Source organism: Arvicola amphibius, chromosome 10 (genome assembly GCF_903992535.2).
Source record: "Arvicola amphibius chromosome 10, mArvAmp1.2, whole genome shotgun sequence".
NCBI lineage: Eukaryota > Metazoa > Chordata > Mammalia > Rodentia > Cricetidae > Arvicola > Arvicola amphibius.
Window position 1 is genome coordinate 98,185,023 of NC_052056.1, and position 27,997 is coordinate 98,213,019.

A 27,997-nucleotide genomic window follows, 5' to 3' on the forward strand; every position below is an offset into this window, starting at 1 on the left:
GAGGGTCAATGTCTTTATTGAGGATACAGGGACTCAGAGTGGGAGTCATGGGCCCTTGCACCCCCAAGCATCCTTCTGGGGTCCCAGCACCAGTCTCTTCTTGAGAAGGGCCAGGGCCCTGGTGCCAGCTATGGGCAGCTCAGGTCTGCCCGCCTTTGCTCTTTGAGGACCAGATCTTGGACAAGCGGAACTTGGACTTCTTCCTCTGAAGGCCTGAGGGGAGGACAGAGCCATGAAGCTCCCACCGAGGTTCCTGTGTTTCCTTCCCTGACCACTCCACGGAGCTGCCACTCCCACAGGAAGCTCTGCCCCACCCGACCTGGGAAGGCCATCCTCCCCACCCCCTGCTGTGCACCCATCATTACCCAGGTTCTGGATCATGTTCTCCAGCATTTGGTCCTCTTCTTGTTCCCTGGAATGGGGACAGGGTGACTGTGAGGGACATGGGCCCTGGAGAGCTACAGAGAACATGTGTACACACACTCTTTCTGTCTCTGTCTCTCTCTCCCGCTCTCAGTCTGTCTGTCTCTTTCTTTGTCTGCCTCAGTCTCTCTCTCTCCCTGTCTCTCCCTGTCTCTGTCTCTGTGTGTGTGTGTGTGTCTCTCTCTCCACCCTAACACCAGAGTCAGCCCCACCCAGTCCTGGCTATCCACCCACCCCCGCCCTGTGCATACCATGAGACACTCCACTCCTCCCTCCATCCCCAGGCAGGTGTCTGCCCTCCCCAGCCCAGCCACTCAGCAGTGACCTGGGGATAGTAGATGGCCTGTTCTGTCACTAGCTAAGCTCATGTTGGGGTCACATGGAGTCCAGCTTAAGTTCAGCTTTGGGATGACCTTGTGTACCCTGGGCATTGGGCCTCACTGGATACTAGAGAGCCAAGCACAAGCATGGTGACATTCATGTCCCTCTGCTTGTGACTAGATCTGACATCACTAGCTGTCTCCAGTTCCTGTCACATCCAGGATCATGGAGAAGCTTTGCAGCTGCCAGGAAACATACAGCTACACATATCTGGTTAAAATAAAGTGCTAAGCCAGGCTTGCTGGTGTAGGCCTATCATCCCAGCTACGTCTTGGATAACATCCCAGCTAAGTCTGGGGCAGGAGGATGGAACTGAAAATCTACCTGGTCCAAAGAGTGAGTTCAAGGCCAGCCTGGGCAACTTAGTAAGACCACATCTCAAAATAAAGTAACATCAATGCTGGGGTTATGGCACAACACTAGAGTCCCCAGAGAGGGGCTGGGGTGTGGCTCAGTGGGAGAGCCCCTGCCTAGAATCCCCAGTGAGGGGCTGGGGTGTGACTCAGTGGTAGAACCCCTGCCTAGAATCCCCCAGTGAGGGGCTGGGGGTGCAGTGACAGAACACTTGCCTAGTATTCATGAGGCTAAGTTTAAGATAAAAGTAGCTTTAGGGGCTGGAGAGACGGCTCAGCAGTTAAGAGTGCTTACTACTCTTTCAGAGAACCCAGGTTCAGCCCCAGAACCCACATAACAGCCCACAACCACCTGTAACTGTAGTTCCAGGGGATCTGATGTCTGATTCTGACCTTGCACACATGCAGTGCACATAAATTCTCGTAGGAACCCGGGCACATGTATTAAAATAGTAAACAAATCCTTTTTCAAAAGTCATTTTAGGCTCAACTGTTCAGTTTCACAGGCCAACGGTCATGGTCTGTTAGCCACTCATGGCTGCCACACTGGACAGCATAGATGGCAGTCTATTCCTTCATTAGCTGTCCTGGCCAGTGCTAGTCCTTGAAGACTAGGGACCTGAGTGAGAAAGAGCCCCATGTGAGGATGAGCCTCCCCCAACCTGAGTCCTTGTGACATGCAACCTGGGTCCCACTGAGTAAGAGTAGCCTGCCAGCTGGGAGCAACTCTGACCCCAGTCTGCCCTCCCTGGGTCCCCTGTCCCTCACCGAAGCCGGTCCTCATCCAGGAAGTCAACGATGTCGCTGCGGTCATTAACGGTGTTCACATATTGACTCAGCAGCTCCTGTTCCCGCTGGCGGTCCTGGAGGGACTTCAGACCCTCTGTGGGGACAGCCTGCTGTCAGTAGGGGCCCCACTGTGCTCAGGGACAGGATAGGCACACTGCCTATGTGTTGCGGCTGGATGGAGGAACCTGATCCAGAGCCTGAGTGTGGGGCCTTTGGTCTCTATGACTTTGTTATACAAGGCTGAGGCAGGGGTCCTCCAGCCAGGACGTGGTGTGAAGGCTGTCCCCATTGCTCAAAGTACCCCTCCCGTGTCATCCCCTTGAACTTCACACTAGCTGTCAGGGGCAGGGCAGGGAGCACACTGTGGGGTCCTGACTTTGTCAAACAGGAACAGAACAGCTAGGGCATTAGTCCAAGGTCACACAGTCAGAAGCATAGGAACAAAAGCCAGAAGCCTCACGGCTTAGCCACAACCATATCACCTTTAGACTCTCATAGGTCAAGGCAGGGCAAATGGGGAGGTTGGTACACGGGCAGGTCTATGGCTCTCAGGCCAGGCTTCCCGGACACAGACACGTACCTGGCTTGTCCATCAGCTTCCGCAGCTCATCCTGGAGGTCCAGTTGCCGCTCCTCCAGGTGTTGGTCCTTAGACCTGCAGGACACACATGTCTGAGGCCCAGCCCGACCAGGCTGCTCCCACCACATCCGTGGGCTGGTCCCAGCAGGGCGCTGCAAGGCTCAGGGCTCTCACTTGTACATGAGTTCTGATTCGAGCCTCAGCAGCAGCTGCTTCTCATGAATAAGTCGGAACCAGTCCACCATGAGGCTGTCCTCCGCAGCATCTGTGAAGAAACACAGTTGGGGAAGAGAGGCCACAGCGTGCCTGACACCCCCTCTGGTGCAGAAAGTGCAGACCTGGGATGGGGGAAGCTAGCCAGAGGTACTCAGGAGGGCCAGTCCGCAACTAGCATGGGTGGAGCAGGCCTGTGCCAGTAAGGGGCATGGTCAATCTGCAACCAGTAAGGGGTGGCCAACCAGTGTGGCCATGGCCATTCAGTGTAGGTATGACCAGCCTATAGGAACATGGCCTACCAGTTGGGGTACGGCCAGCTCATGGGCACGGCCAGCTATAGCATGTGGTCAGCCCTCGAAGATGTGGTCAGCCACTGGGAGTGTGGAAAGCCAGTAGAGGTGTGGACAATCATTTAGGGGCATGGAAAACGTATAGAGTGTGGCCATCAGCCACCAGTGGGTATGTGGTCAGTTTTGCAGCATGGTCACTGGTAGGGGCGTATCCCAAGCTGCTCACCTCCCTCGGCTGCCCGCAGCCGCTTCTCCAGCTCTACACCCCTGAGCTCCAGGGCATCGAGCTGATTCTCAATCTCCTTCATCTGCCTGTGCAGCTCATCCTGGGGGATATAGTCGGGGTGCAGCTGGAGGGAAAGTGGGGCATGAGAACAAGCACAGGACCAAAGCTGAGTCACCCCCTAGTGCCCTGCGTACTTACCCTGACTGGGGAGGTCACAGTCTCACCATGAGTACTGTCCAGCACTGCAGACCGCTCTAGGAAACAGACAGATGACTGAGACCCTCAGTCTCAGGGCACCAAACCCAACAGAACAAATCCAAACAGGATTTGGCATGGGCATGACCAGACCCATCTATTCTAGGCCATGAGGCCCAGCAGGCACTGCCCCCTTTACTATCTTCCAAACCGAATGGCACCACTGGGACTGACCTCTTGTCCCCCAGGTGGGTGTTTTCTCCTCCTTCCTGTTCCTGGCCTGAGCTTCCTGCTTCTTGAGCTCTGGCTGGAGCCAGTCAGCAGAAACATCAAGGCTGGGAGGGACAGTTAGTTTCTTGCGGCGTGACAGAGAAGGAGAGGGGGCTGCTGGAACAAAGGTGGGGAGCAAAGATGTGTGAGACCTGCTGGCCAGAGCCCTGACACTGAGGGGAACCAGGGCTCTAAGCTCCTACTGTCCCAGAACAGCCAGCCTTGCAGTCCACGCACCTCGCAAGGTAGGACCCCTGTCCTGCCCAAACCGGCCACATCCACTCAGGGAAGCAGCATCCGAGAGACCCACAAGGCTTTTGACATCACAGAATGTGACCTGGGAAGTGGCCCCCAAAGGGCTCAACTGTGCTAAGAGCAAACTTGGCCCAACACCATATAGATTCACAGGCACACCTAAACATGCATGTGCTAACAAAACATACACACATATTCAGACTATGCCTGAACATGCCTCACACACATACATCCCATGCATGTACACACATGCACACATGTATAGGCCATGCCTTGCACACGTACAGTTCCATGTCTGAACATACATGAGCACACAGACTACACCTGAACATGCCTGGTACACACACACACCATGCATGAACATGTATTCACACACCCCATGTGTGAACACACATAGTCACACATATCTCTTATATCTAAGCATGTACATACCTGTTGATATCCCATGTCCAAATAAGTGTGCATACATAAATCCTGTTTCTGAACATGCATGTACGCTCATCCCCCATATACATGTCTCATATAAGACCACATGTATACACACACATATCTTGTGCCTGAATACACAAGTGTACATTAAACCCATCTAGGAACACACATGCACATACATAAGTAGCCCCTCTGGCTGAGCAGGGCCTCTGCCTGACCACAGACAGAGCAAGAGCACATACCCCCCACACACAAGGACACACCTGAGTTCCCACAGGCATTACCTGCAGGGCTGGTCCCGGAACCAGCCGGGCATGGTGTCCTCTTGTTTTGAACAGGAGTCAAGAAGATGTGAGCGCTGGGGCTAGAGCTGCTGGAGACTTTGCTGGGAGTATCCCCTGCCCTCGGCTCTGCCTGGACAGGTACTTCCTTTGGCTCCAGAGTTCTAGGTGGAAGATAAGGTGAGTCCCAGCCCAGATGGGGCCACCCAGGATGTCTCAAGAGCCATATGCCTATGTCCAAGGTCCACATGGTCTGAAGGAAGCCACCTGGCCAGGCCTGCATCATTCTGGTCTCTAATTCCAGGGCCTGCCCAGGGCACGGGGCTGTGGGCCTCCCCATGTGGGGCGGAGGGGGGGTGCCTCTGGCTTACAGAGACCAAATGGATGGACACCCGCCCCAAGCCAGGCTTATGGGAGCTGCCTGGCACGGCACACCTGCTGCTCTGAGTTCCCCACTTCCCTTAAGTCATCCCACTGGGATGAGGCGTCTCTGTCACTCTGTCCCCATCACCCGGCAGGTGAAGAGTCCCGGGACACTCAAGCTGGTGTGAACCAACTTTTTCTGTGGATACTGAAAGGTCCAGGTGTGTGTGTGCCTTCTGGTCACGTCAGTTCCTGGATGTATACTGCCATGCTCACTCACGCACTTCATTAGGCACCTGCTGTGTGCGGGCTCAGCTCATACTGCAGACCCACAGGCACGGGTGTGGCCCCGCTAGTGAGCTGCCACCTCCGCTCACCTCCCAGTAGAGTTTTTCTTATCCACAGGCTTCAGGCGGGCCCTCCATCCTTCTGGCCCCTCCTCCCGGCCTTCCTGAGAGGTGGAACCTGGTCCTGAGTGTAGGAAACAGATCAAGCAGGTGAGACGGGCTGAGACAAGTTGGCTACCCCTTCATAGCCATCTGTACCTTTTGACACCCCAGAGCCAGCCCAGCATGCAGGACAAAGGCAGGGCTTCCAGCCTGGCTACTGTGCTGGGTACCCTGAGGGAATCACTGCCCCTTTCTAGGCTTCAGTTTCCAATCTGTCAAATGGGTGTTGACAAGGAAGGGAAACCCTGTTCCCCTTCTCTATGGGGGTGACCTGATTAGCAATGAATAGGCACGGCTCCCTCCCCAGAGTCTCTCTTGGCGCACGCCTAGCAGTGGATTCAATGGTTCTCAGGCAAGGGGAAAGCTGCAGAAAGACAACTCTGTGGCACATCCTGAACCCTACTTCCCCAGGCACCCACGGAAAGGGCTATGTAGACCCAGGGGGTCTTGGAAGCATTCTTGGGGGACAGCAGGACCCCAGTCCCGGGCAGAGCCATTGTGAACGTGGACAGGGCCTCCTTCTGTACCCTGGGGGCACAGCTAAGGACAAAAGGCAACACGGCCTGGGCATATGTATGAATCTAGGACGATGATCATGGTAAGATCCTGGGAACACTGGTCACAGCCACAGAGAAGCAGCAGTTGAAGATCCATAGAGGACTATGGGGTTCTAAGAGCTAAGCCATAGAACAGCAGACACCTAGAACACCCTTCAAAAGAAAGGCAGCCTGGGCATATTGCAATACTTGGGGAGTGGCCAGCCCAGAGCCCTGCGCCTCTCCACCCCTCCCAATCCCATAGCCAGAACTCTTACCCTTCGGTATTGCCACTTCTGCTTGTGGCCTGGAGCCAGCACTGGTCTTACCAACCCCTGGAGATATACCCAGGCTCTTGTTGCCAGTCTGGAGTGATAGAGATGCCCATGAGGCATTGCCTACATTCAGGGGGATGGTAGGCTCCATCTTCAAAGCGGGGGGCTGGGGAGTGGTTGCATGTGATAGCTTGGGTGAGGGAACTTTTGGGGGTACTTCATTCTTGGGAAGAGAGATAGAGATAGAGGAAGTGACTGGGGAGGACCTGTGGAGAAGAAAGTGGGTATCAGGTGTGGGGGGATCCGCGAGTCACACACCCCCCACAAGAAGCTAGTTTCCTGAGTGACCCCGATGAACCGAGGACAATCTACCCCAGGCCAGAAGGCTCGTGGCATCTACTTGTGGCACTTACATGCACTGGTAGCTCTTTTATGCTATTAAATCTGGTGTCCACTGGGATTAAAATGTCCCCCAGATATACCATGCATGGGTGCAGAGCTGAAGGACCACAGACGGCCCTGGCTGGAGCCACAGGCTGGCCTGCACTTGCCCAGATAAGTATTAAGTTACTCATAGGATGGACGGTCCAACCAGGCACCAGCCTCCACCTGGGCTGTGTGGCTTTGGGTTACCTACATTCCCTTAAGCAGCTCACATCAGGTACACAGAGCCCAGGTAACATGTGGCACCACTCCAAGCTCTGCCAAGCCTATTCTGCAGGGCCGAGACAGAGGTGCTTATCATGGCCCAGAGGCAGCAGTGTATAACCCTCCTGACCCCAGCACAGGCCCAGGAGCCTCTGGGTACCAAATGGGGGTAGGTTCCGGCAGTGATGAGCCAGGAATGTCCCATCCTGAAATCAAGCACCAACCCAGGATTGAACCTCTTGACTCACTAAACAGCTGTAATGGGTTGAACGGGTATCTTAAAACTCAGATCTACTGGGGAACTTGATGTGTGGTCTTATTTTTTAAAAGGGGGGAAGGTGCTGGGTGGTGGTGGCACACACCTTTAATCCCAGCACTCAGGAGGAAGAGGCAGGCAAATCCGTGAGTTCGAATCCAGCCTGGTCTACAGAAGGTGTTTCAGGACAGCCAGGGCTACACAGAGAACCCTTGTCTTTAAAAAGGGGGCGGGGAGGCACAGTAGATGTGACCACATTACAATGCAGTCACACTAGAATACAGCGGCTCCCATTCAAAACCACTAACCTTCTAAGAGACAGATGACGTCAGTGTGGTGAGGCACACCTGTAATCTCAGCACTGGGGACGCTAAGGCAAGAGGACTTGGAGTTGAAGGTCAGCTGGGATACAAGAGACCTTGTCTCAGAAGCACAAGGACTGGGCTGGTGAGATGGCTCGGTGGATGAAAGTGCTTGCCATGGAAGCCTGACAGCCCGAATTCAACTCCCAGTACCCACATGAAGGCGGAGGGAAAAACCGACTCCAGAAAATTGGTTTCTGACCCCCACACAGACATTGTGACATATGCACTCTTCTCCATCATACATACACACATCATACATAATACATACATACATAAAAAGGACCTGGGATGTGTGGCTCAGTGGTAGAGCCCCTGCCTAGAATCCTCCAGTGAAGGGCTGGGGTGTGGCTCAGTTGTAGAGCCCCTGCCTAGAATCCTCCAGTGAGGGGCTGGGGTTTGGCTCAGTGGTAGAGCCCCTGCCTAGAATCCCCCAGTGAGGGGCTGGGGTGTGGTTCAGTGGCAGAGCACCTCTCTCGCATGTGGGATACCCTCAATTCCATCTCCAGCACGCTACACGAGAAAAAAAAAAAAAAAAAAAAAAAAAGGAAAGACAGAGGATAGTGGAGTCCATATATAACGGAATCAGAGATGGAGGAAGGTTGCTACCAACCAAGGGTTGCCAGGAACCTGCAGATGTTGGGATAAAAGGACTCTCTCCCCTGCAGCCCTGGTGGAGCGTGTGGCCTGCCACAGGATATGCTTCTGCCACTGAAGCTGTCCTGTGAGGGATGACTACTGCCCCCTCTACCTGCATCATATGGTCAGTGTCTAGTGGAAGACACTATAGGTGCCAGGCACAAAGGGATGCTCAGAACCCAGCTCCACTCACACAAATCATCCAAGGCATGGAGCCAGGCAGTGTGGCTTCCATTTTAACACCCCTCTTCCTGTCCACAAGACAAGCATAAAGGTCCTGGAGTACCAGTCTAGTGTGGGCCACCTGTAACCAGCAATACCTGTAGGCCCACCACACCCTGCATTCCTGCTTCTCTCTGGTCCCCCACCTCCACTTCCCAGATAAGGTAGCCAAGGCCACACAGTCACGGAGAGACAGAACTTCTCCACGTCCTGGTGGGCAGGTCACAGCCACACCCCACATCTCTCCCACCTACCTGCCTGACGTCTGGATACCAGCTCCCGTCAGCCCCGGCAGGGCCTTCCTAAGTACACTTAACGCTTGCTCACGGCTGCTCTCCTGGGCAGGGGTATCCACAGCAGCAGAGACCTTGCTGGCAGGGGCACTCACCACAGTGGAGACCTTGCTGGTGGGGGCATTCACCACAGTGGAGACCTTGCTGGTAGAGGTATTCACCACAGTGGGGACCCTACCATTGGGGGGATTCACCACAGTGGGGACTTTGCTGGTGGGGGCATTTACTACAGTGGTGGTCTTGCTGGTGGATGTATTCACCACAAAGGGGACCCTGCCATTGGGGGCATTCACCACAGTGGAAACCTTGCTGGTGGAGGTATTTTCCGCAGTGGGGACCTTGCTGGTGGAGGTATTTACCACAGGGGGGACCCTGCTGCCAGGATTGTTGTTGGATGGGGCTGGGGCAGGATTCTGGAAAAATTTCTCTCGGGCTTGCTGAGTCCTAGAGGCTGCGGAGGTCCAGGCTGGGGTGGCCGCTGTATTTGGAGATGCTGTGTTCAAGTTGAGCTGAGTCTTAACACCTTTGGAAGTTGCCTGGCCTTGGGGCACAGATGGGTGAGAGTCCAGAGTACTTGGGTGCACAAGGGGAAGGGAGTCGGTGGTCGCTGTGCTGCTGCTCTTGGCAGGCGATGACCAGCCTGTCGGGGAGCTATTAGTCACATGGGTGATGGTTTTGCTAGTCACAGAAGTAGTGGCCACTGGGCTCGTGGACAGCCTGGGCCCTGCAGGGCTCCCCACATGGACACGGGAGGTGGCTGGCCGGTTCAGTTCAGTCTGGACAAAACCTTTGGCAGTTGTATTGCCTACAGCGGGCTCCCAGGCTGCTGCCTTGGTCCTCAGCGGTGTCCCCTCTCCTAGCCCATTTGCTTCCTGAACTTTCTGTGAGGCATTGATTGGCCTGGTGTCTGCAGCAACAGCCCCTGGCTGTCTGGAGGCCAGTTTTGACAACTTGGGGCTCCCAGAGGTGACTTCTTGGCTGTGATGAGTACAGACAAAGACGCCCGGCTCTCCTGTGGCACGGTAGGCCCCTGAATGCAGTGTGTTGGAACACTGCTTACACCTGTGGGAGGAAGCCACCGACATAGATCCCGAGCCCTTGCTCAATCCCTCATGCATCCCTTGCTCATCCATTTTATCCTCCCAAAAGCACACGTCGCCATACTCCTGTATCCACGCATGCGGACACGGTTCATGCGACAACTGCTCATGAGTGACTTCCATCACTGTGAGCTGCGGTTTCCACTGGCACACTGGTCAGGGGTGTGGACACCACAGAAGGCGCTCAAATGTGTCAGCAGATGCATATATAAAGACCACAGAGTGTGCCCCACTTTCAGGAGTCCCCCCCCCCCCAAGCTTGAAGAAGATGGACATGAGATTCACTCCTTGTCTCCCAAATCTGGAAGCTTCGGGGAAGCAAGAAGGAGGTTACTAAGGATCACAGTGTAAAAATAAATAAATAAAAACCAACACAAAGGGTTGAGACAACAAGGGAGATTGAATCAGTGTGTCTAAAGGACAACCCTGACATTAAAGGAGGATATTAGGGTTCAGTAGTACTGTCCCCAGTGGAAGACAGATGCAAGGACCCAGACATGCAGTGTTTGGAAATCATACCTGAAGCAGCTTCGGTGGTAGAGCCGCCCATCAGCCAGGTGCCGCTGTACGAGGTGAACGTGTTTGCCACAGATCCCACAGATGCTGCTGACGGAGCTGCCTGCAGTTCCCAGAGCCTGCAGGGAAGGGTCAGGGGCTGCTGAGGGGCAGCTGACATCTCCAAACTCCCACCTCAGCCCAGAGGTGGCCAACAGATCCCACTTGATGGACTGGAGAGCTGAGACCCTAGGGAGCTGCTAGCCACAGCATGGGCATGGCTGCACACTCAGGACCTCTCCTGTCGGGGAGCAGGAGACTGATTTTGGAGATCCTAGGGACCCAATGTGGGGCTAAAGACAAATCTAGTACCTTCTGCTACCCCATCAGGCTCTGAGATCAGGCCAATCCCTGGGCATCCAGGCCTGCCTTGCTCTGCCATCAAGGAAGCTGCAGTAACCACTAAGGGACAGCAGGGGGCACTCAATTTCAGCACTGCAGGGCTGGCCAGGGCTGGCCAGGGCTGGTCAAGGTCCAACCCAGTGTCCCTTCCTTCAGCTCCATCCCACCTGGATGGCCTCCTGTGTCTCAGTTTACCCATCTGTATTATGGGAATTACAACTCTTGGCCACATTGAGCAGAGCCACCTCAGTGGGTACGGTGGATACAAAGCATGGGAAGGGGTACTGTACCCTAAGAGAAAATCCCACACAGGTTTATGTTTGGGATATACTTAGCCCTATAATGCCCACTCAACCACTCAACCAAGACATGCTTACAGCCTTTGGAGATGGCCTCTCTGAGCCACTCTCATTCCTCCGAACCACAGGGTTTGTCCTAGCTGGAGACAGTGGTGACCTCTGGGCTGGAGCTGGTGAGGGCACCTTGGCAGGCGAGGGCAGGACCTTCTTTCCAGGACATTCTTCAGTCGAGTCGGATGAGGGTCTCTTCACACCAGCCATGCCCCCAACTGGCATGAGACACAGGAAAAGGGTCAGGAGGGTCCTCTGAGAGGTCCTTGTGCCCACAGTGAAAGGCCTGGGCCTCCTAGGACAGCTGGCGGGGTGCAGAATTGGGAAAGGACAGCCCCAGGGCACATTCTTTCCAGCAAACCCTGACCTGGCCCTCACCCGGTCTCCCAGCCGACAACCCCAACTAGGGTCACGGAAAGGGACTTTTCTGTTTCCAAACCACCATTCCGGGCTGGCCCTCGGCCCAGGGGGATTCCGGAGATTTCTAAGAGGAATGTGGTGCAGGAAGCCAAATAGCTCCCCATTCACAGAGCTGGGCAAAGACCCGGCCTGTGCGCCCTGCCCTGCCTATCCCTGCCCGGGACATACAGCGTCCATGGTCACAGTCAAGCAGGGTCTGCTGAATGATTCCAGCAGCTGTCTAAGACCTTGGGGATCAAAATGGGCAAAGAGGGTGGAAAGACGAGGACAGGAGTCATACAGGAGCATAGGGTAGGCACAGGCCTTGCTAAGTGTCCCCCAGCAGGACTAGGTAGGGAACAAGGGAGCCCAGGGGCCTCACTCTATACTTGCACAAAGGCCTCTGGTCTCCTTGGTAACAGATACAGCTACAAGGACGCACATGAGTCGTCTCAGAAAGGTACCCTTCCTGCATCACTACCCACCCTTGGGCCCAGTGCTGTGGCGTGAGGACTGAGGGTGGGCATGGAGCCCAAAAGGGGAGACTGCAGCCTGGGCTGGTGGTTCTGACAGCCCCGGCAGTCCTGGCCATGTCGCTGGCACGGGAGCACGGGAGGGCCCTCCTGCACAGGGACTCACTTGGGGACCGGCCATGGAAGTAGTTGTAATACTGTGACACATAGGTGAGGATGCTCAGCCGGTCTGGAACCTTCAAGGCCACCATGTCCTCAGCGTCCAGAAGGGCTGGGATGCCCAGCTGTTCTTCAGCCACTTGGAAGGCCTGCAGAGAGGTTTAAATCAGCAGGGCCTAGGCTACAAGTCCAAGGACCCCTGCCTGAGTGACCTCCCAGGCTCAGTGTGTCTATTTGTAAAAAGGTTCAAAGTACCAACATCCCAACAGAAGTTCCTCAGGAGACCAGACCCAGAAGGCTAAGTTGTATGGGGGGGGGGCAGGTGCTATGAATTGAACCCAGGGCCTCCAACTTGCTAGGCCACGCCCCAGCCCCTCACTGGGGGATTCTAGGCAGGTGCTCTACCACTGAGCCACACCTCAGCCCCTCACTGGGGGATCCTAGGCAGGTGCTCTACCACTGAACCACACCCCAAGTACCAGCACTGGCCCTGAACTTGTTATCCTCCTGCCTCAGCCTCCTGAGTAGCTACGACAACAGGATTGTACCACCCAGCCTGGCTCTAGAAGGCTCTTGGTGTATGTGCTCACCCCACCCCTGGGGCTTATCACTCTAAAAACAGCCCTGAGGCTCTTCAGCCCTCCTGGGCCAAATATCATCCACTGAGAGCAGCTTGTCACCCTGTGATGGGGACAGGATGCACTGTGCTGGGAAGACCAGGAACCTACACATACAGAGCACCTGCTGCATGCCAGCTGGGCCGATGATTGACAGCTCAGTGTCTCTCCCACCTGAACTGTCTTCTGCCCACCTCCAGCACCAGAGTCCCAGGGAGGCTCCAATTACTGACCGATGGCCATGCTTGCCTTCCCCACTTGCTTCCCTCATCAAGTAATCCCCGATGTGGTGGATTCCCTGTATATTCCCTGTCCGCATCTGACTCTTGGCCTCACTGAGATACCCACTTGTGGTTGCTGATGACTTCCACCCACTCAAGCCCTTCTCCAATTGCCAACTGTGGCTGTAGGCATAGCTCAGCTACCTGGGAGGCTGAGGCAGGATGACTATGAGTTCAACAGTATGCTGGGCTACAGAGTGAGTTCAAGGCTACCCAGGCCTACTTCGGAATACTATCTCAAAATAAAAAGTAAAAAGGGGACTGAGACTATGGCTCAACCTTAGAGCTCCTGTCCAGAATCCCACAGTGAGGGATTGAGATGTGGCTCAGTGGTAGAGCCCCTGCCTAGAATCCCCCAGTGAGGGGCTGGGGTGTGGCTCAGTGGTAGAGTCCCTGCCTAGAATCCCCCAGTGAGGGGTGGGGTATGACTCAGTGGTAGAGCCCCTGCCTAGAATCCTCCAGTGAGGGGCTGGGGTGTGACTCAGTAGTAAAGTATGTATGCCCTAGGTTTAAGTCTCAGTACCGCAAAACAAAATACATTAAAAAAATCTAAAAAATGTAAAACTCTACCAGCTCCATTTAGCCCAGGGCAGAGGTCACTGGTGTCCTCATCCGGCCCCTGATGACTCACAGGGCTCTCTTGTAGATCCCTTCACTGAGGCTTCTCTTCCAGATGCCTGTGTGGCCTCCATGTGGATGCCAAGTTGGGGTCTTATACAGCTCGCACGTGTGCAGTTCCTTAGGGCCCCCATGCCACATTCATACCAAACCTCCAATCTCCTCTGACCCACAGAACAGGCTCAGGATCTGGCCACTTCCACTGAAGGCCATGTGTACCTCCCGTGTGACCTCAGCAGACACTCCTTTCTCCTGCAGAGTCTGGAGAAGGAGAGCCTCCAGGTCCATGCTTCCCAGGGGTCCACTTTCACTGGCTTGGAGAGAAGCCCAGAATCCTTTCTCCACCATTCCCTGCATCTGCCTCAAGACGCCACCCCACCCTGGCTCCTCAACTACGTGTCTTGCCCAGCACTCTGTAGCCCCAGAACCTTTACTCCACCCAGGATGACTTCCTGAAACCATCCATGGACCTGCCAACAAGGTATCCATGGATGCCAGCCTCATCTCCCATCTCACTCCCAGTGCAATTAGAGCAGCAAACTACAATGCAGCCAACACTGAACAAACTCTCTTTGGTGTGTGTGCATGTGCGTGCCCCTGTGTGCATGCGTGCATGCCTATGGCAGCCAGAGCGCATGGTCAGATGCTTCCCAAAATTGCTCTCTACCTTATGTTTAGATTTTTTTTATATGTTTGGAGGGGGGTATGTGCACACATGTTCAAATGTGCATGTGTGTATGTGTCATGCAGTGTGTGTGTACTATGTGCCCACACATGTAGAGGCCAGAGATTGACAGTAAGGTCCTCCTGGGTCACTCTCCACCTTACGTACTGGTTCAGAGTCTCTCACTTGAATCCAAAGTTAGCCAGCTGGGCTTGTCTGGCTAGACAGCTTGCTCTTGGGGTCTCCTGTCTCCACTTCCCATGCATCGGCACCAAAGACCAGTATTGGGGCCCATGCGGACCCTGCTTGGCTCATAGCAAGAACAGATATGCATCAGTCCAAGGAATAGTGGGGTATACCTTGTAGCAGGGAGACTTAAGTTGGCACAGGGAAGGGTCTCCCAATGGTAGTACAGAGCAGGTTTGGAATCAAGGGGCCAGGAAAGGCGGTCCTACCCACCCCTAGGACCATCAGGACCCCCCACACACAGCTTCCATGGGCCTTGCTCTGCCCTGGGTGGATCGGCAAGGCCATCCACAGGGAAGGAGTTTGGCTCCCTGGAGCCTCACTGTCCCAGTGAGGAAGAGAGAGGTCCGTGGGGCCTAGCCTAGGATCCAAGACCAAAAGTTGCTCTCAGAACACAGACTGCCCAGTTTGGGACTGGCTGAGAAGTTGTGGAGAGGCCAAATTCCCAGAATGGGACCCCTGAATAGCCTCGTGGAAGGTTCACTCCAGTGAGGTGCAGTGGCCCTTCAGGAAAGAGCTGGGTTGGGAGGTGGTGGCACACGCCTTTTAACCCCAGCACTTGAGAGGCAGAGGCAGGCAGATCTCAGTGAATTCAATGCCAGCCTGGTCTACAAAGCGAGTTCCAGGACAGCCAGAATGGTTACACAGAGAAACTCTGTCTTGAAAAACAATAAAACAGAACAAAACAAGGGCTGGGAGTTCGAAGCAAAGGGCTTAGAGGACAGGGCAGAGGGCATCAGCTCACCAACTCACCAGCTTGTTGTTCTCGTAAATGTTTTCCTTCCGGAGGGCACTGAAGTTTCTGGAAGATAAGAACACTTATGTCAAACCAGGTGTGATGGCGCATGCCTTTTATCTCTGCACTCAGAAGGCAGAGGCAGGTGGATCTCTGTGAGTTCAAGGTTTGCCTGGTCTTCATGGCAAGTACCAGGACAGGCAGGTCTAGGTAGGGAGACCTTATCTCAACAAAACAAAGCATTTATGTCCAAAGCCACTCAATTCTAAGAAGGAAGCGGGGCCTCAGAGGCTATCTTGCCCAAATGAGGAAACTGAGGCTAGGGCAGGGCTGTGAATTCAACAGGTCTTGAATCAGGCTGGTACCGGGTCTGGCTTGTGACCTACTCTGACCACAATGATGTCACCACCTCCTATCATCTGGGTGGTGTGGGCGGTCCTTCTGTATATGTGTTGCTTTGGTTGGTTAATGAATAAAGAATCTGTTTCGGCCAGTGGCTTAGCAGAGTAGAGCTAGGCAGGGATGGGGGGGGGGACTAAACTGAATGCTGGGAGAAAGAAGGCGGAATCAAGGAAAAGCCATGGAGCCGCCAGAGGAGAAAGACGCAAGTCGCCAGTCAGAACCATGTCCGTAGGCCACGAGTCTCGTGGTAAAATATAAAATAATAGAAATGGGTTAACCAAAGATATAAGAGCTAGCTAGCAATATGCTTAAGTGATTGGCCAAGCAGTGATTGAAATAGTATAGTTTTTGAGTGATTATTTTGGGTCTGGGCAGCTGGGAACAGACAGATTGGATCTCCCCTAACATCTGGGTACTGGTGACCCACAGTGGACCCCCAAATCATCCCTCGCCTCCAGCCCCTTGAGGAGCTTGAGCCCTTGCTCGCCACTCCTGGCACCATCAGAAGCAGCAGGACCCAAATCCAGAGAGATACAGATGCCAGCCCAGAGCAGTCCAGCTGAGACAGCTCAGAGAAGCCCCTTCCAATGGAGAAAGGACAAGACAGGGTGAACATGAGAGGCCCTAAGGCAGAGGACAAAGCCAACATAGAGGAATGGAATGTCACAGGGTTAGCAAGTGACTACCCATATATCAATCTGGTCACCACTTACAATTTTACTGCACTTCCTGCAGGGGGCGCTGTCTGACCCGCTCATAAACATACTTCCTGAATGTTCACAGGTCTTGTGGGCTGAAACACTTTGGGGGCACATGCAAGTCACTTCTTAGGAGGCAGGGCCAACCCCTCCATCTTTCATTCACGGGAAGGTATGACTTGCTATTCACCAGAGGCTCCACCTGGTCCCTGGACTTCAGAAATTAGTTCATATGTGACCACGTGGTCTTAGGAAATACCCAAGCTGGTGCCCCAAGCAGCCTCAACAGTAGAGCTTTCTTGGAGAAGCCAAGGGTGCCACCCACCCAGGTACCCAGTGGGCCCCAGACTCCATGTGCATGCCACAACATGCCTTGACACACCCCAACATGACACACCCCAACTCACTGAAAGTTGCCTTGCCCAGTCCCATGTTGCCAAGGGAAGTCAGCCAGAGCCTGCTGGCACCCTGGGCAAACTGGTTAAAGACCGACAACTGCCCATCTATCCACTTGCTGTCTGTGGGTCCCAGGAGGCAGCTGCTGCCACTTGAGTGACCTAAATTGTTCCAGAAGCTTCCTGGCACAGAGGAAGGGTCTCTGACCAAACACTGTGTCCTGTTTCTTAGTGTCTGCCTTGGGCAGGCCACTTCCCTTGGGACCCCAGTTTCCCAACCTGTGAGGACAGCAAAGTTTCTGAAAAAGACAGAATTCTCTTTCTTTTCCTTAGTCTTATTTTTCTATTTAAAATATTTGTTACATTTTATTTATTTAGTCAGTGTGCTTTTGCGTGGGCATGGGTGTGCCATGTGTGTGTGTGTGTGTGTGTGTGTGTGTGTGTGTGTGTGTGTGTGTAGGACAGAGTCGGTTCCCTTCTCCCACCATGTGGATCCCTAACTGAACTCAAGTCATCAGACTTGGCAGCAAACTCCTTTACCCATTAACTCATTTTGCCAGCCCAAGCCTAACTAACTTTTTTCTTTTTCTTTTTCTTCTTTTTTTTCTTTTCCAGGTGCTGGGAATTGAACTTAGGCCCTCACACATGCTAGGTAAGCATGTTACTATACTGTGCTATAGTCTCAGTCTTCTCTGTATGTGTGTGTGCGCACACTTAGTTGTGTGCAGGCGTATGTGGAGGCCAGAGGTCGATGTCACGTGTCTTCCTCAATAACTCTCCACCTTACTTTTTGAGGGTCTCTCGGGGAACCTGGAGCTCACTGATTCAGTTAGGAGGGCTGGGGACTCCGGAGATTCTCCTGTCTCCAACCACCACCACCCCAGCCCTGAGATTACAGATGTGTACCACACCTGGCTTTTTCATGGGTTCCGGGCCTCAAACTCAGGGCCTCATGAATGCACAGCAAATGCTTTACCAACTGAACTCTCTCCTCAGTCCCTCCTCCCCACTTCCCTCCTCCCTCCCTCTTCCTTTTCCCCTCCCTCCCTCCCTCCCTTTCCTCCCTGACATTTTGGGCCTTTACCCATACTAAAAACACCTCTTACCCCTGGGCTCCATCCCAGCCCCAAATTTGAGTCCTATTCCGGACACCACTTGATCAGATATGACAGCCATGTCCCCAGAACACAGGCTGTCTCAACAACCAAGCAGGAAGATTCTGGGTGCCTATAGCCACCTCAGCTGGAATAGCCTAGCTCTGAAGCCAGTCTGCCGGCAGAAGTCAAGCCTTGCCCAGTCTACATCAGGAGAAGCCTGGGCTGCAAGCCCACTTTATTATAGACCAAGTGAAATGAGACCAGTCAGTCCTGCAACATGGTGTGTGTGTGAGGGGCGGGGGTTGCAGTGTGTCCCCTCCCTCCTTAAAAATCATCCCCCTTCAGTTTTCAGTCCAGCCAGCTGCCAACTACCCAGCCCTTCAGGAAACTCTTGGCACTTCCGGCCAGGACCAGCTCCGATAACGCATCCCAGATGCCAAGACCACCCGCACAGTAAGAGGTGAGCCAACAGACAACAGGAACGGGGAAGGGCTGGCTCCAGGTCCCCAAAGTCTGGGTGGCCTCCACGCACCTATGTGAACACCATCCACCTGAGCCCGTCCCCAGATGCCAGGTGTTTCTAGACTGTCCAAGGCCGGGCATGTGGAGTGTCCAGCCCAGCACCCGACAATCCAGAGTCCTCCAGCCGCGCTGGTCCCTCCCATCCCCCACCCCTTTGAAAGCACACATTCTCCTCCAGCGCCCAGGGTCACTGACCTAAATGGCTACTGCGAGGAGGCCGGACAACAAGCTGTGTTTTGTTTCCAAACAGAGCAGGAAGAGGCGAGCTACCAGCCTCCTACTTTCGCCTCTGAACACCCAGGGGGCCCAGCCCCTCCCTGCGGCTCTGTTTTGTCATCTAGCCCACAGTTCCAGGTACTCCAAAGCCTTCCATGCCACAACGGTGCAGACACACTCTGAGAAGGGGCATGGGACAGAGATTGAGACTAAACATCCATTTCCAGCTGACGCTCAGGACCAAGTATAAACCGCTTCCCTGGGCCCAAAGGTTTCCGTGACTGAATGGAAGCACCCTGACCAGTCCCTCAATCACCACATCCTGCGGACACCAGGCCCAGCCTCGGCACCTCAACCCAAGCTGTTCCCTGCCTCTGCCCGACACACTGACCGGGGTCGCCTGAGGACACTCAGGTCCCAGGTGGACATGTATATGCCTTTGCTTTTCCCTTCCCTGAATTCATGTCCCCCGCTGGCATGGGATACAGGAGGTAGCAGTTCTGTCCCTCAGTTGCTGTCACCTGAGCTAGCCAACAAGGCGGTCCATCAGAACTCACCTTAGAACTCTTTGTCATTATTATGATTGCATGTACACATGACGTGGGGGGTGATATGTCTGCTTCATATGTGTAGACATCAGAAAGCGGCTTTAGGAATTGGTTCTCTCCTTCATTTGTATGTGGGTGCTGGGGATCAAACTCAGGTCACCATGTCTGTGTTGAAAGCATCTTTACCCCCTAAGCCATCTCTTTGGTCCTGGAGTTTCGTTGTAGCTTCATTTATGTTTGCTTTAAAGATTTATTTACGGGGCTGGAGAGATGGCTCAGAGGTTAAGAGCACTGGCTGCTCTTCCAGAAGTCCTGAGTTCAATTCCCAGCAACCACATGGTGGCTCACAACCATCTGTACTGAGATCTGGCATCCTTCTCTGGCGTGCGGGCATACATGGAGGCAGAATGTTGTAGACATAATAAATAAATAAATCTTTAAAAAAAAAAGATTTATTTACCTATTGGTCTTGGTTTTTGTTTTGTTTTCCCTGACACAGTTTCTCTGGGTAGCAGCCCTGGCCGTCCTGGAACTCACTGTGTAGACCAGGTTGGCTTCTAACTCACAAAGATTTGCCTACCTTTGTCTCCTGGGTGCTGGGATTAAAAGGCGTGAGCCATCACTGCCCAGCTTTAGTTACATTTTACGTGGATGGGTGTTTTGCCTGCACGTATGTCTGTCTGTGGACCATGTGTGTGCTGCATCCACAGAGACCAGAAGAAGGCCTTGGATACTCTGGAACTGGAGTAATAAACAGTTATTAGCTACCACATGGATGCTGGGAACCGAACCTCTGGCTGAGCAGCCAATGTTTTTTTGTTTTTTTTTTTTTTTAACTGATGAGCCACCTCTCCACCTCCTACTTACTCATTCCTGAGAGGCTCTCACCTAGCCCAGGATGGCCTCAGATTCACTCTGTGGCCAAGGATAACCCTGAACTCCCGATCCTACTGCCTCTTCCTCCCAAGTGCTAGGATTACAGGTGTGAGTCATGCCCTGGAGTCCTGACAGAGACCACCAGGGAAGGGCTGACCATCCCAGAAAGCATCTGGGACCCAGCATGGATCCAGCATCACATTCCAAACTGAGTACTTACAGCGGATACGTCGGAGCTAGTGTCTGAGGCCGTGTCTCGGACAGCCTAGGCTGAGCTCCCTAGGTGGCTGCGCTAGTTAGTTATGATGTCAACTTGACACAGGCAAGGGTCATTTGGGAAGCGGGAACTCAACTGAGACAATCCTCCATCAGATTACCTGGAGGCAAGTCAGTGGGACATTTTCTTGATTAATGACTGACGTGGTAGGGCATATCCCATTGTGGGCTGTGCACCCCACACACACCTTGAGCAGGTGATCCTGGGTGCTATTTAAAAAAAAAGTAGGCCGAGTAAGCCATGGGAGCAAGCCAGTTGGCTGCATTCCTCCGTGGTTTCTGCTCCAGTTCCTGCCTCCAGGTTCCTGCATTGACCTCCCTCAATCACACAGTGTGAACTGAAAGAAGCCAAATAAACCCTTGGTGGTTTGAATAGGAATGGACCCCATAGGCTCATCTATTTGGATGTTTGGTCTTTAGGGGGTGGTGCTGCTTGGCAGGGATTAGGAAATATGACCTTGTTGGAGTAGGTGTGGCTGTGTTGGAGGAAATGTGTCACCGAGGGGAGGCTTTGCGGTTTCAAATGCTCAAGCCAGGTCCATTGTCTCTCTTCCTGTTGCCTGTGGATCTGAATGTAGAACTCTCAGTTCATCTAGTGCCATGTCTGCCCGTGTGCCGCCAAGAGGACCTGAGTTCAATCCCCAGAACCCATGCAGAAGGCCAGGTGTGGTGGGGCAAGCTTGTAGCTCCAGTGCTGGGCAGGAAGAGAGACAGGAAGCTTTCTAGGCCTTCTGGTCAACCAGTCTAGCTCATTTGGTGAGCTCCAGGCCAGTGAGCAACTGTGTCTCAAAAAACAAGGTGGGGGGGGGAGGGTACTGAAGAAATGGTTCAGCGGTTAAGAGTACTGGCTGTTCAGGAGGTACTGAGTTCAAGTCCCAGCAACCACATGCTCACAACCATCTATAATGGGATCTGATTCCATCTTCTGGTGTCCTTGAAGACAGGTCACTCATATACATTAAATAAATAAATACATAAATAAAATAAATAAATAAATAAAAAGGTGGGGGCCGCAGTGATGGCTCAGTGGTTGAAAGCACTTGCTGCTCTTGCAGAGGGCCAGTTCAGTTCTCAGCACCCACATGATGGCTTACAATGTTCTGTAACTCCAGTTCCAGGGGATCTGAAATCCTCTTCTGACCTCCACAGGCCACCAGGCAGGCATGTGGTACGCAGACATATATGCATTCAAAATATTCATATACATAAAATAACATTTTTTAAAAAATCTTTTTTTAAAAAATAAAAACAATGTGGTAAACATCCAAGAAATAATAATATCCCGTACATGCACTGAAGCACACACATATAACACACACACACACACACATGCATGCATGCCTGTGCAGGGGCACACGTGGAGGTACACACTCACTCACAGTACCCCAGAACTTCCCAGTATAACTGGACTTAGAGACAGGGTCATCACAGATGTGATCAAATAAACATGATGTCATTGGGGTAGCCTGGCCCGAGGTGCCTGTGTCCCTATGCTGAGGGGAAACTTGAACAGAGATGCACACAGAGGAGGAAAGGCATGAGGACGTGACGGACCATAGCAGGCTGTACACAAGCCAGCAGAGATAAGCAAGGCTTCTCTCCACAGGCTCTGAAGAACGGCCCTGTCCTCCAGCTTCACTTCTCTCTCCAATACGGGGATCAACCCTAGGGCCTCATACACACTGCTGGTCTCTACCACAAAGCTACAATCCCCAGCAGTCAGCCTCATACTCACTGAGACTGTGTCTCCCTGAGCTCCCAATTCAGGCTGGCTTGGAACTTACTCCACCACTCAAACCAACCTAGAACTTAAGATCCTCCTCCTTCTTTAGCCTCTTGGAGCTGGGACCAGAGGCATGCGGCACCACGTGTATTAGATTCCTCTGTCTGAGACATCTTAAGGAAGATCCTGGCATTCTCTTCCCCTTTCTTTTGTTTTCCTTCTTTCCTTTATTTCATGTGTGTTTGTGTGTGCAGGGGGTGGGTCATGCGGGTGCATGGATGTGTGAATACATATGGAGGCCAGACATCGACTTAGGGAGCCGTCTATCCCATTTTCTGAGACAGGGTCTCTCACTGGGGCCTGGAGCTTGCCCGTAAGAACAGGCTGGCAAACCAGCAAGTTCTGACAGTCTCCTGTCTCTGCCTCCCGGGCACTGGGATTACAAGGGCACACGGCTATCCCTGGTTATCATACCACGATCACAGGGGTGCTGGGGAGCGAACTGGGCCCTCACCTCCCCACTCCCTACTGTATTTCGTTTCATCAGGAACTGAACAAATCAATAAACGGGGTAAAGAGTCACTTGCCAGTGTGTGGATGGCCGAATAGTCTGGGGCCTGAACAACCAGGCCACCACCCGTCCATGGAACACAATGGCCCTCTCCCTCAGCCCTATGAGCTTTAGCTGTGGAGAAAGCCAGCCTCCAGCCCCCCCAGCACCTCTGGGGGGCTCTTGGGAATAGTCCCCCCCTTCTAAATTCCCACATGGCTGACTTCGCATTCTTGTATTTCCTGGAAAAAAAACTCAACTATGCAGGGGTAGGCACCAGGCTAGGAGGGGAATTCCCAGCTCAGTGTTATCGCTAGGCAAATCCAGCACATCTGGAGTTAATCTCACTGGCAAGAAGGCAGAGAGAAGAGACAGCAAGAGAAGGGCCTGCGGCTCCAAAGTGGAGAGAGGGATTGAGGGTGAGTGTGGAACCAAGGGGACCAAGCAGGAGACCAGCCCCCCTAGAAGTCTGGGAATTGGGCACAGGGAACAATGCCTCTGGAAGGCCAGCACGAGGCTGGGTTGTCCCCTGGGAGGGCAGCAGCCCCCTCCCACAGTCCTGGACAGTTTCAGCCAGAGGCAGTGGCAGGGTCTGGGCAGCCAGCCTCAGGCTGGAAAACAGAAGGTCTCTATGCCCAAGCAGCTTCCCGCTGGCCGAGCCTGTGTGGGAGGGAAGGAAGCTGGCTTTGCCTCCCGGTCCACTCTCAGCTCTGGCCAGGGGTGCTTTGGGATAGAGCACATCCTGGGAAACCCCTGACCTTCAGCAGGACAGTCTGCAGTCTAGACAAGAGTCAGAGGCACCCCTCCCACAAGGGACCCATACAAAGGCTGCCTCAGCCACCTGCTGCTTCTAGCGGTGGCTTTGACATTAGCTTCCAGAGCTGCAGGGACCTTGAGGACCTTCAGGTCACCCCACCAATGACCAAGAGCAGGACGTTTCCACAGAACTCTGCCTTTATAGCATCCATTGTGGTGCATACCTATAATCCCAGCGCTCAATTGCTAAAGCAGGAGAATTGGTCCAAATCTGAGCCAACCTGGGCTACGCAGTGAGTTCTAGACCAGTCTGTCTCCAAATTCAAGTTCAAGACCTTGTCTCCAAATAAACAACAGAACACACCCACAAGCTGGGGGTGTGGCTTGCATAGAGCACGTGTGAAGCTCTGGGTTCTGATCATCCCTAGCACTGCAAAAATTGTGCATCGTGGCACACATCTGTAATCCCACCAGGAGATGGAAGCAGGAGGATTGGGAGTTCAAGGTCATCCTTGGCAACTAGAGAGTTCAAGGCCAACCTGGACGAGAGACACCATCCTCCCATTTCAACAAAAGAAAAAGACGCCAGACGTGGTAACACACACCTTAATCCCAGCACTTGGGAGACAAAAGCAGAAAGATCTCTGTGAGTTTAAGGCCAGCCTGATCTACATAGTGAGTTCCCAGCCTTCAGGGCTATATAATGAGACTCTGTCTCAAAAAGAAAAAGACAAAAAGAGAGAGAGACAGATTAGCAAGACAGTTCATTGGGTAAAGGCTCTTCCATCATACATGTCTGACAACCTGAGTTCAATCTTGGGGTCCCACAGGGCTCTCCTGCAAGAGGGGAACTTCCTTGAAGCAACCTCCCCCACCTCTTGGCTCAGACCAACAGAATACTAAGCCTCTGCCCCCATGGCCTAGCTAGAACCGTATGGCGGCTCCTGGTGAGGTCCAAAGGGAAGCCGGCCCCACCGTGGATCCCTACTTGGGGCAGGGCTGATGACTAGAGTGGACTGGGCTGCTGTGCTGGGTGGTTTCCCAGCTCTCACCTGGCAGCTGCGCGGTGGCTTCATAGCAGAAATGTCCTTGTGAGCAGGCACTCTTAAATTCTGTGGAAAACCCAAGCTCTGAGGCGGAGCAGGGAGGGACACGTGGCATGAGGCAGGGAGCTGGCCCAGGTGGCCTCACTGGAAAGCCTGTTTCCTCAGTCCTGTGGGCCTAGCGACGTGGGAGGGTCAGGGACGCCAGGGACACGGCACACGTGAACTCACTGCCTGCAGCCTGGCCCCACCTGGCTGGCTCCATGCCCAGGCTTGCTCCCTCACAGCTGAGCTCCACCAAGGGCCACAGGAAGCACACTCAGCAGGCAGGAGGAACAGACAAAGGGAAGGACTTCCTGGTGGCAAAGCTAGGGACAAGGAGACAGGATGTCCACCTTCCTGCTGCAAGAGGGTCTTGGGGTTAAGAAGTGAACTAGAGTACTGGGGAGCTGGGACCTGCGTCCCCCCCACCCCTGCCAAGATCTGACCTCAGGGCTCCTCAGAGAGGACAGCCCCTCTGTACCTGTGGCCCATCACACTTTTCTTCCCCTCCTGGTAGTCAGTCACCCAACTTTGCAGTGAGACATCCCCCACCCCCACCCCACCCACCACCTGCACCAGAGCATGGCAGGACACAGGCCGGGGGCTTTTTTAAACATGACATTTATTTGTTTGGAGGAGAGCACGCATGAAGCCCCGCACACATGCTGGTAAAACGACAGTTTCTGGGAGTCACCTCTCTCCTTCCATCACGTGGGTGAGTCCCACAGATCCAAGGCACGTCATCAGGCTTGGTGGCAAGCCCAACTCTGGGCCAGACCACAACACTGGGGGGTTTTAAGGCTTAGACGCAGACGGCAGTCCCTCCTCCTGCACTCAGCCACGCTTTAGAAGAACGGTTCTCAACCTTCCTGATGCTGCGACCCTTTAATACAGCTCCTCGTGTTGTCGTGACCCCCCAACCATACAACTGTTTTCACTGTTACTTCATAACTGTAATGTTGCTACTGTTATAAACTGTAATCTGATATGAAGGATGTCTGATACGTATGACCTGGGAAAGGGGTGTTTGACCCGCAGAGGGTTCGAGACCCACAGGTTGAGAACCACTGCTTTAGCCTCGCACCAACCACTGAGATTCTGCTGAAAGCCGCACTCCATTCCCACTGCTGCTATTACAGATGTCCACACCAAAGAATACGTGTCCTCCGATTCCCAAAGGCCAGGTATCCGGTGTCAAGGTGTCACAGGATCCCACTCATTCCAGGGGAGGGCCCATCTTATCTCTCCCAGCTTCTGGGAACTCCGGGGTGTCCCTTAGCTCATGTCTCCATCCCTGGACTCCCTAGAGTTCTGTCACCTCCAAACTCCTTCCAAATCCACAGAGGTTCCTTCCAAGGTTCTACCGCATCTACCGAGCTCCAGCGGCACGACCTTATCTGTGGGACTCCAGCGACATAGAGACAAGCCACTTCCAACTTCCACACAGCGTTAACTAAGAGACACCCCCCACCCCATCATCTCGAGCTCTCAGTTCATCTGGAACAGGCAGCAAGGAAGTCAGCAGGGTGTGAGATAACCCACCCAGAGTGGAACTCAGCAGGCGCCTCTTCCTCTAGCCTCCTTCCTGTCAGTCTCTTGGTTCCCTGTCATCACCTTGAGCTTCTGTCTCTGAGACCAGGAAGTTGTTCCCTGCACATTGGGGACTGAGGCAATCTTACACAGTATACAGCAGGCACTCAGTAACTGTCACTCAAATGAGCAAATATTTGGCACTTGCTGGTGCCGGCATATGTGTACACACAAGTACACAGGCAAGCACAAAGTACACCGCTATGTGTATGCCCCTCCTCGTCGGTGGGTACTATGTGTCAGGTCGGAGCTCATAAACCCCCTGTCTCTGAGCAGATGGAAACCCTGTATCTGCAAAGGTCCTGTCCCAGTCTAGTTACCAACTGAGGCTGCTAGGCCAGCTGAAACCAACGCCATCGTCTCCGCCATCTGAAAATCTGTCCCATAGTTCTCATCTAGGCTCCCTGCTCCGGATCATCACCCAGCCTCCCCCTGCACCACCCAGAGAGACCTGGCTACCCACATCCCGGTGTGCTAAGGCCATCTTCCAAGGTCCACATCCCTGGCCCGATATCCATCAAGGCTTTCTCCGCTTGCCATATCACTGATGACCCACTGAACTCATACCATCCACCTCCCTGAGGGTGACTGAGGCCATGGGGCCTCCCCAAGCAGCTCAGGGCACGGGGGTAGGGGGGACAGCGTATTTCACAACCATGGGGCAGAATACTACTTCTTGCTCAAGCTTCCCACTTCCCGAGCAGAGCAAGACTTGGCACAAGGGAGCCAGATGGTACCAGGCCTGGCTCTGTTTGCCATGCTTTGTAACCTGAAGAAGAGTTTTTGGTTGTTCGTTTGTTTTTTTTCTGAGCCTCAGTTTCCCTGTCTGCACAGCAAGAAGCCTGAATAAGGCTGGCTCCACAGGAGCTGCCTAGAGCCTCACCTAGCCTCAAGCCCTCCCTGAGAAACACTCCCAGGCCAGCGGCCCCGACTCCAGCTACCATGTCTCAGCACAAAGTTTTTCTCAGAAAAGCATGGGCTACAGGTGATCTTGTCCCATTCCAGGACTCTGGCCACCAGCCTAAGTTAGAGCTCTGCCAAAGCGTTTGCTAAGTGAATTACCGACAGAACACATTCAGCTGTGGGCCAAGGTCCCTCAGCAAAACCGAGCCAGCTTACTTCCCAAAGTCCTATGCCAAAGCCTCTTGGTAAGGGCTGTAGACTCCATCCCCTGCCCACTCCTGCAACTTCCAGGGAGAGTGACGCAGTCTCCATTGTCCCCCCCCCCCACCACCCAACCCTAAGATGCTAAAAGGCTTGGACTTCCCTCTTTGACTGTTTGCCCAAAGATGCCTGAACAAGCAGGGGAAGAGGTAGTATTTCCACTAGATGCTTTAAATGACCCTGATCTTGGGGTCAAACCTCAGGACAGTACAGGGTCTCAGAAGGTTCCCAGGAGCTGCTCCTTTGCCCTTTCCCAGGGAGCCGGGGAAGGCGGACGCTGCCCTGAGTCACCACTGACTAAGCCGGCTGGACAGCCCACGTCCTGGCCCCTGGCCCAGCTGCACTTGGTGGCCTGCACAGAGGCCACTTGACTGCAGCAGCATTGGGGACCACCGAGTGGACTGTGCCTGCAGTACTACTCTATCCTGTCCCAGGTGACCCATCAGAGAGGGGTGTGTGTCTGCAAACTCTGACCCAGATCCCAGGGCAGGCGTGGCCTCAGTTTCCCGTTTGCAGCGGCACCTCAGAGCCCGACTGAGGGGTCAAAGAGCACTCACATAAGGTCAGGCCGGTGTCGATGCAGGATAGCGCAGAAGGCCAGGCCATCGCGGAACGAGGTGGTCATGTTGGTGATGCTCACGTCCCGGTAGCCCTCGCATTGCTGCCGGCACCACTCTTGTAGGGCCTTGATGGCCGCCATGTGGGCGGCGGACCGGGCCGGCGGCTCGAGGAGCTGGCCACAGGCCCCGGTCGGGCCCGAGGCGCGGACGAGGACCGGACCCGCAGACCACCAACCAGCCTGGTTGGTAGAAGAGAACGCGACCGGCGC

General features: G+C 53.8%; 1 protein-coding gene across 3 annotated transcripts; it reads right to left on the reverse strand.

The window, feature by feature from the left end:
- Positions 1-27,996, reverse strand: Micall2 (MICAL like 2). Of its 3 annotated transcripts, XM_038346613.2 has the most exons (17): positions 27,726-27,996; positions 15,288-15,336; positions 12,116-12,257; positions 11,105-11,295; positions 10,350-10,465; positions 8,692-9,792; positions 6,314-6,576; positions 5,428-5,521; positions 4,691-4,851; positions 3,687-3,836; positions 3,456-3,511; positions 3,258-3,381; positions 2,700-2,790; positions 2,527-2,600; positions 1,926-2,040; positions 366-412; positions 1-213 (listed from the first exon to the last, which is right to left on the reverse strand). In XM_038346613.2, the coding sequence occupies exons 1-17, from the start codon at positions 27,866-27,868 to the stop codon at positions 140-142; spliced, it is 2,991 nt and encodes a 996-aa protein (XP_038202541.1). In that variant the 5' UTR covers positions 27,869-27,996; the 3' UTR covers positions 1-139. The 3 variants fall into 3 exon arrangements, with proteins under 3 accessions (XP_038202541.1, XP_038202539.1, XP_038202540.1); XM_038346611.1 differs by lacking the exons at positions 1-213; positions 366-412 and having other exon boundaries at positions 1,405-2,040; positions 3,687-3,839; XM_038346612.1 differs by lacking the exons at positions 1-213; positions 366-412; positions 27,726-27,996 and adding an exon at positions 24,382-24,488 and having other exon boundaries at positions 1,405-2,040; positions 3,687-3,839.
- Between the last annotated feature and the right edge of the window lies 1 nt (position 27,997).

Bases quoted from the DNA above. Each gene is read 5' to 3' on its own strand.
- Micall2 (XM_038346613.2), bottom strand. From the start codon at position 27,868: ATGGCGGCCATCAAGGCCCTACAAGAGTGGTGCCGGCAGCAATGCGAG. The intron at 5,522-6,313 runs GTAAGAGTTCTG...TCCTACACTCAG, and splicing joins AGAAGTGGCAATACCGAAGG to GACCAGGTTCCACCTCTCAG. The intron at 3,512-3,686 runs GTCAGTCCCAGT...TCTGTTTCCTAG, and splicing joins ACCCACCTGGGGGACAAGAG to AGCGGTCTGCAGTGCTGGAC.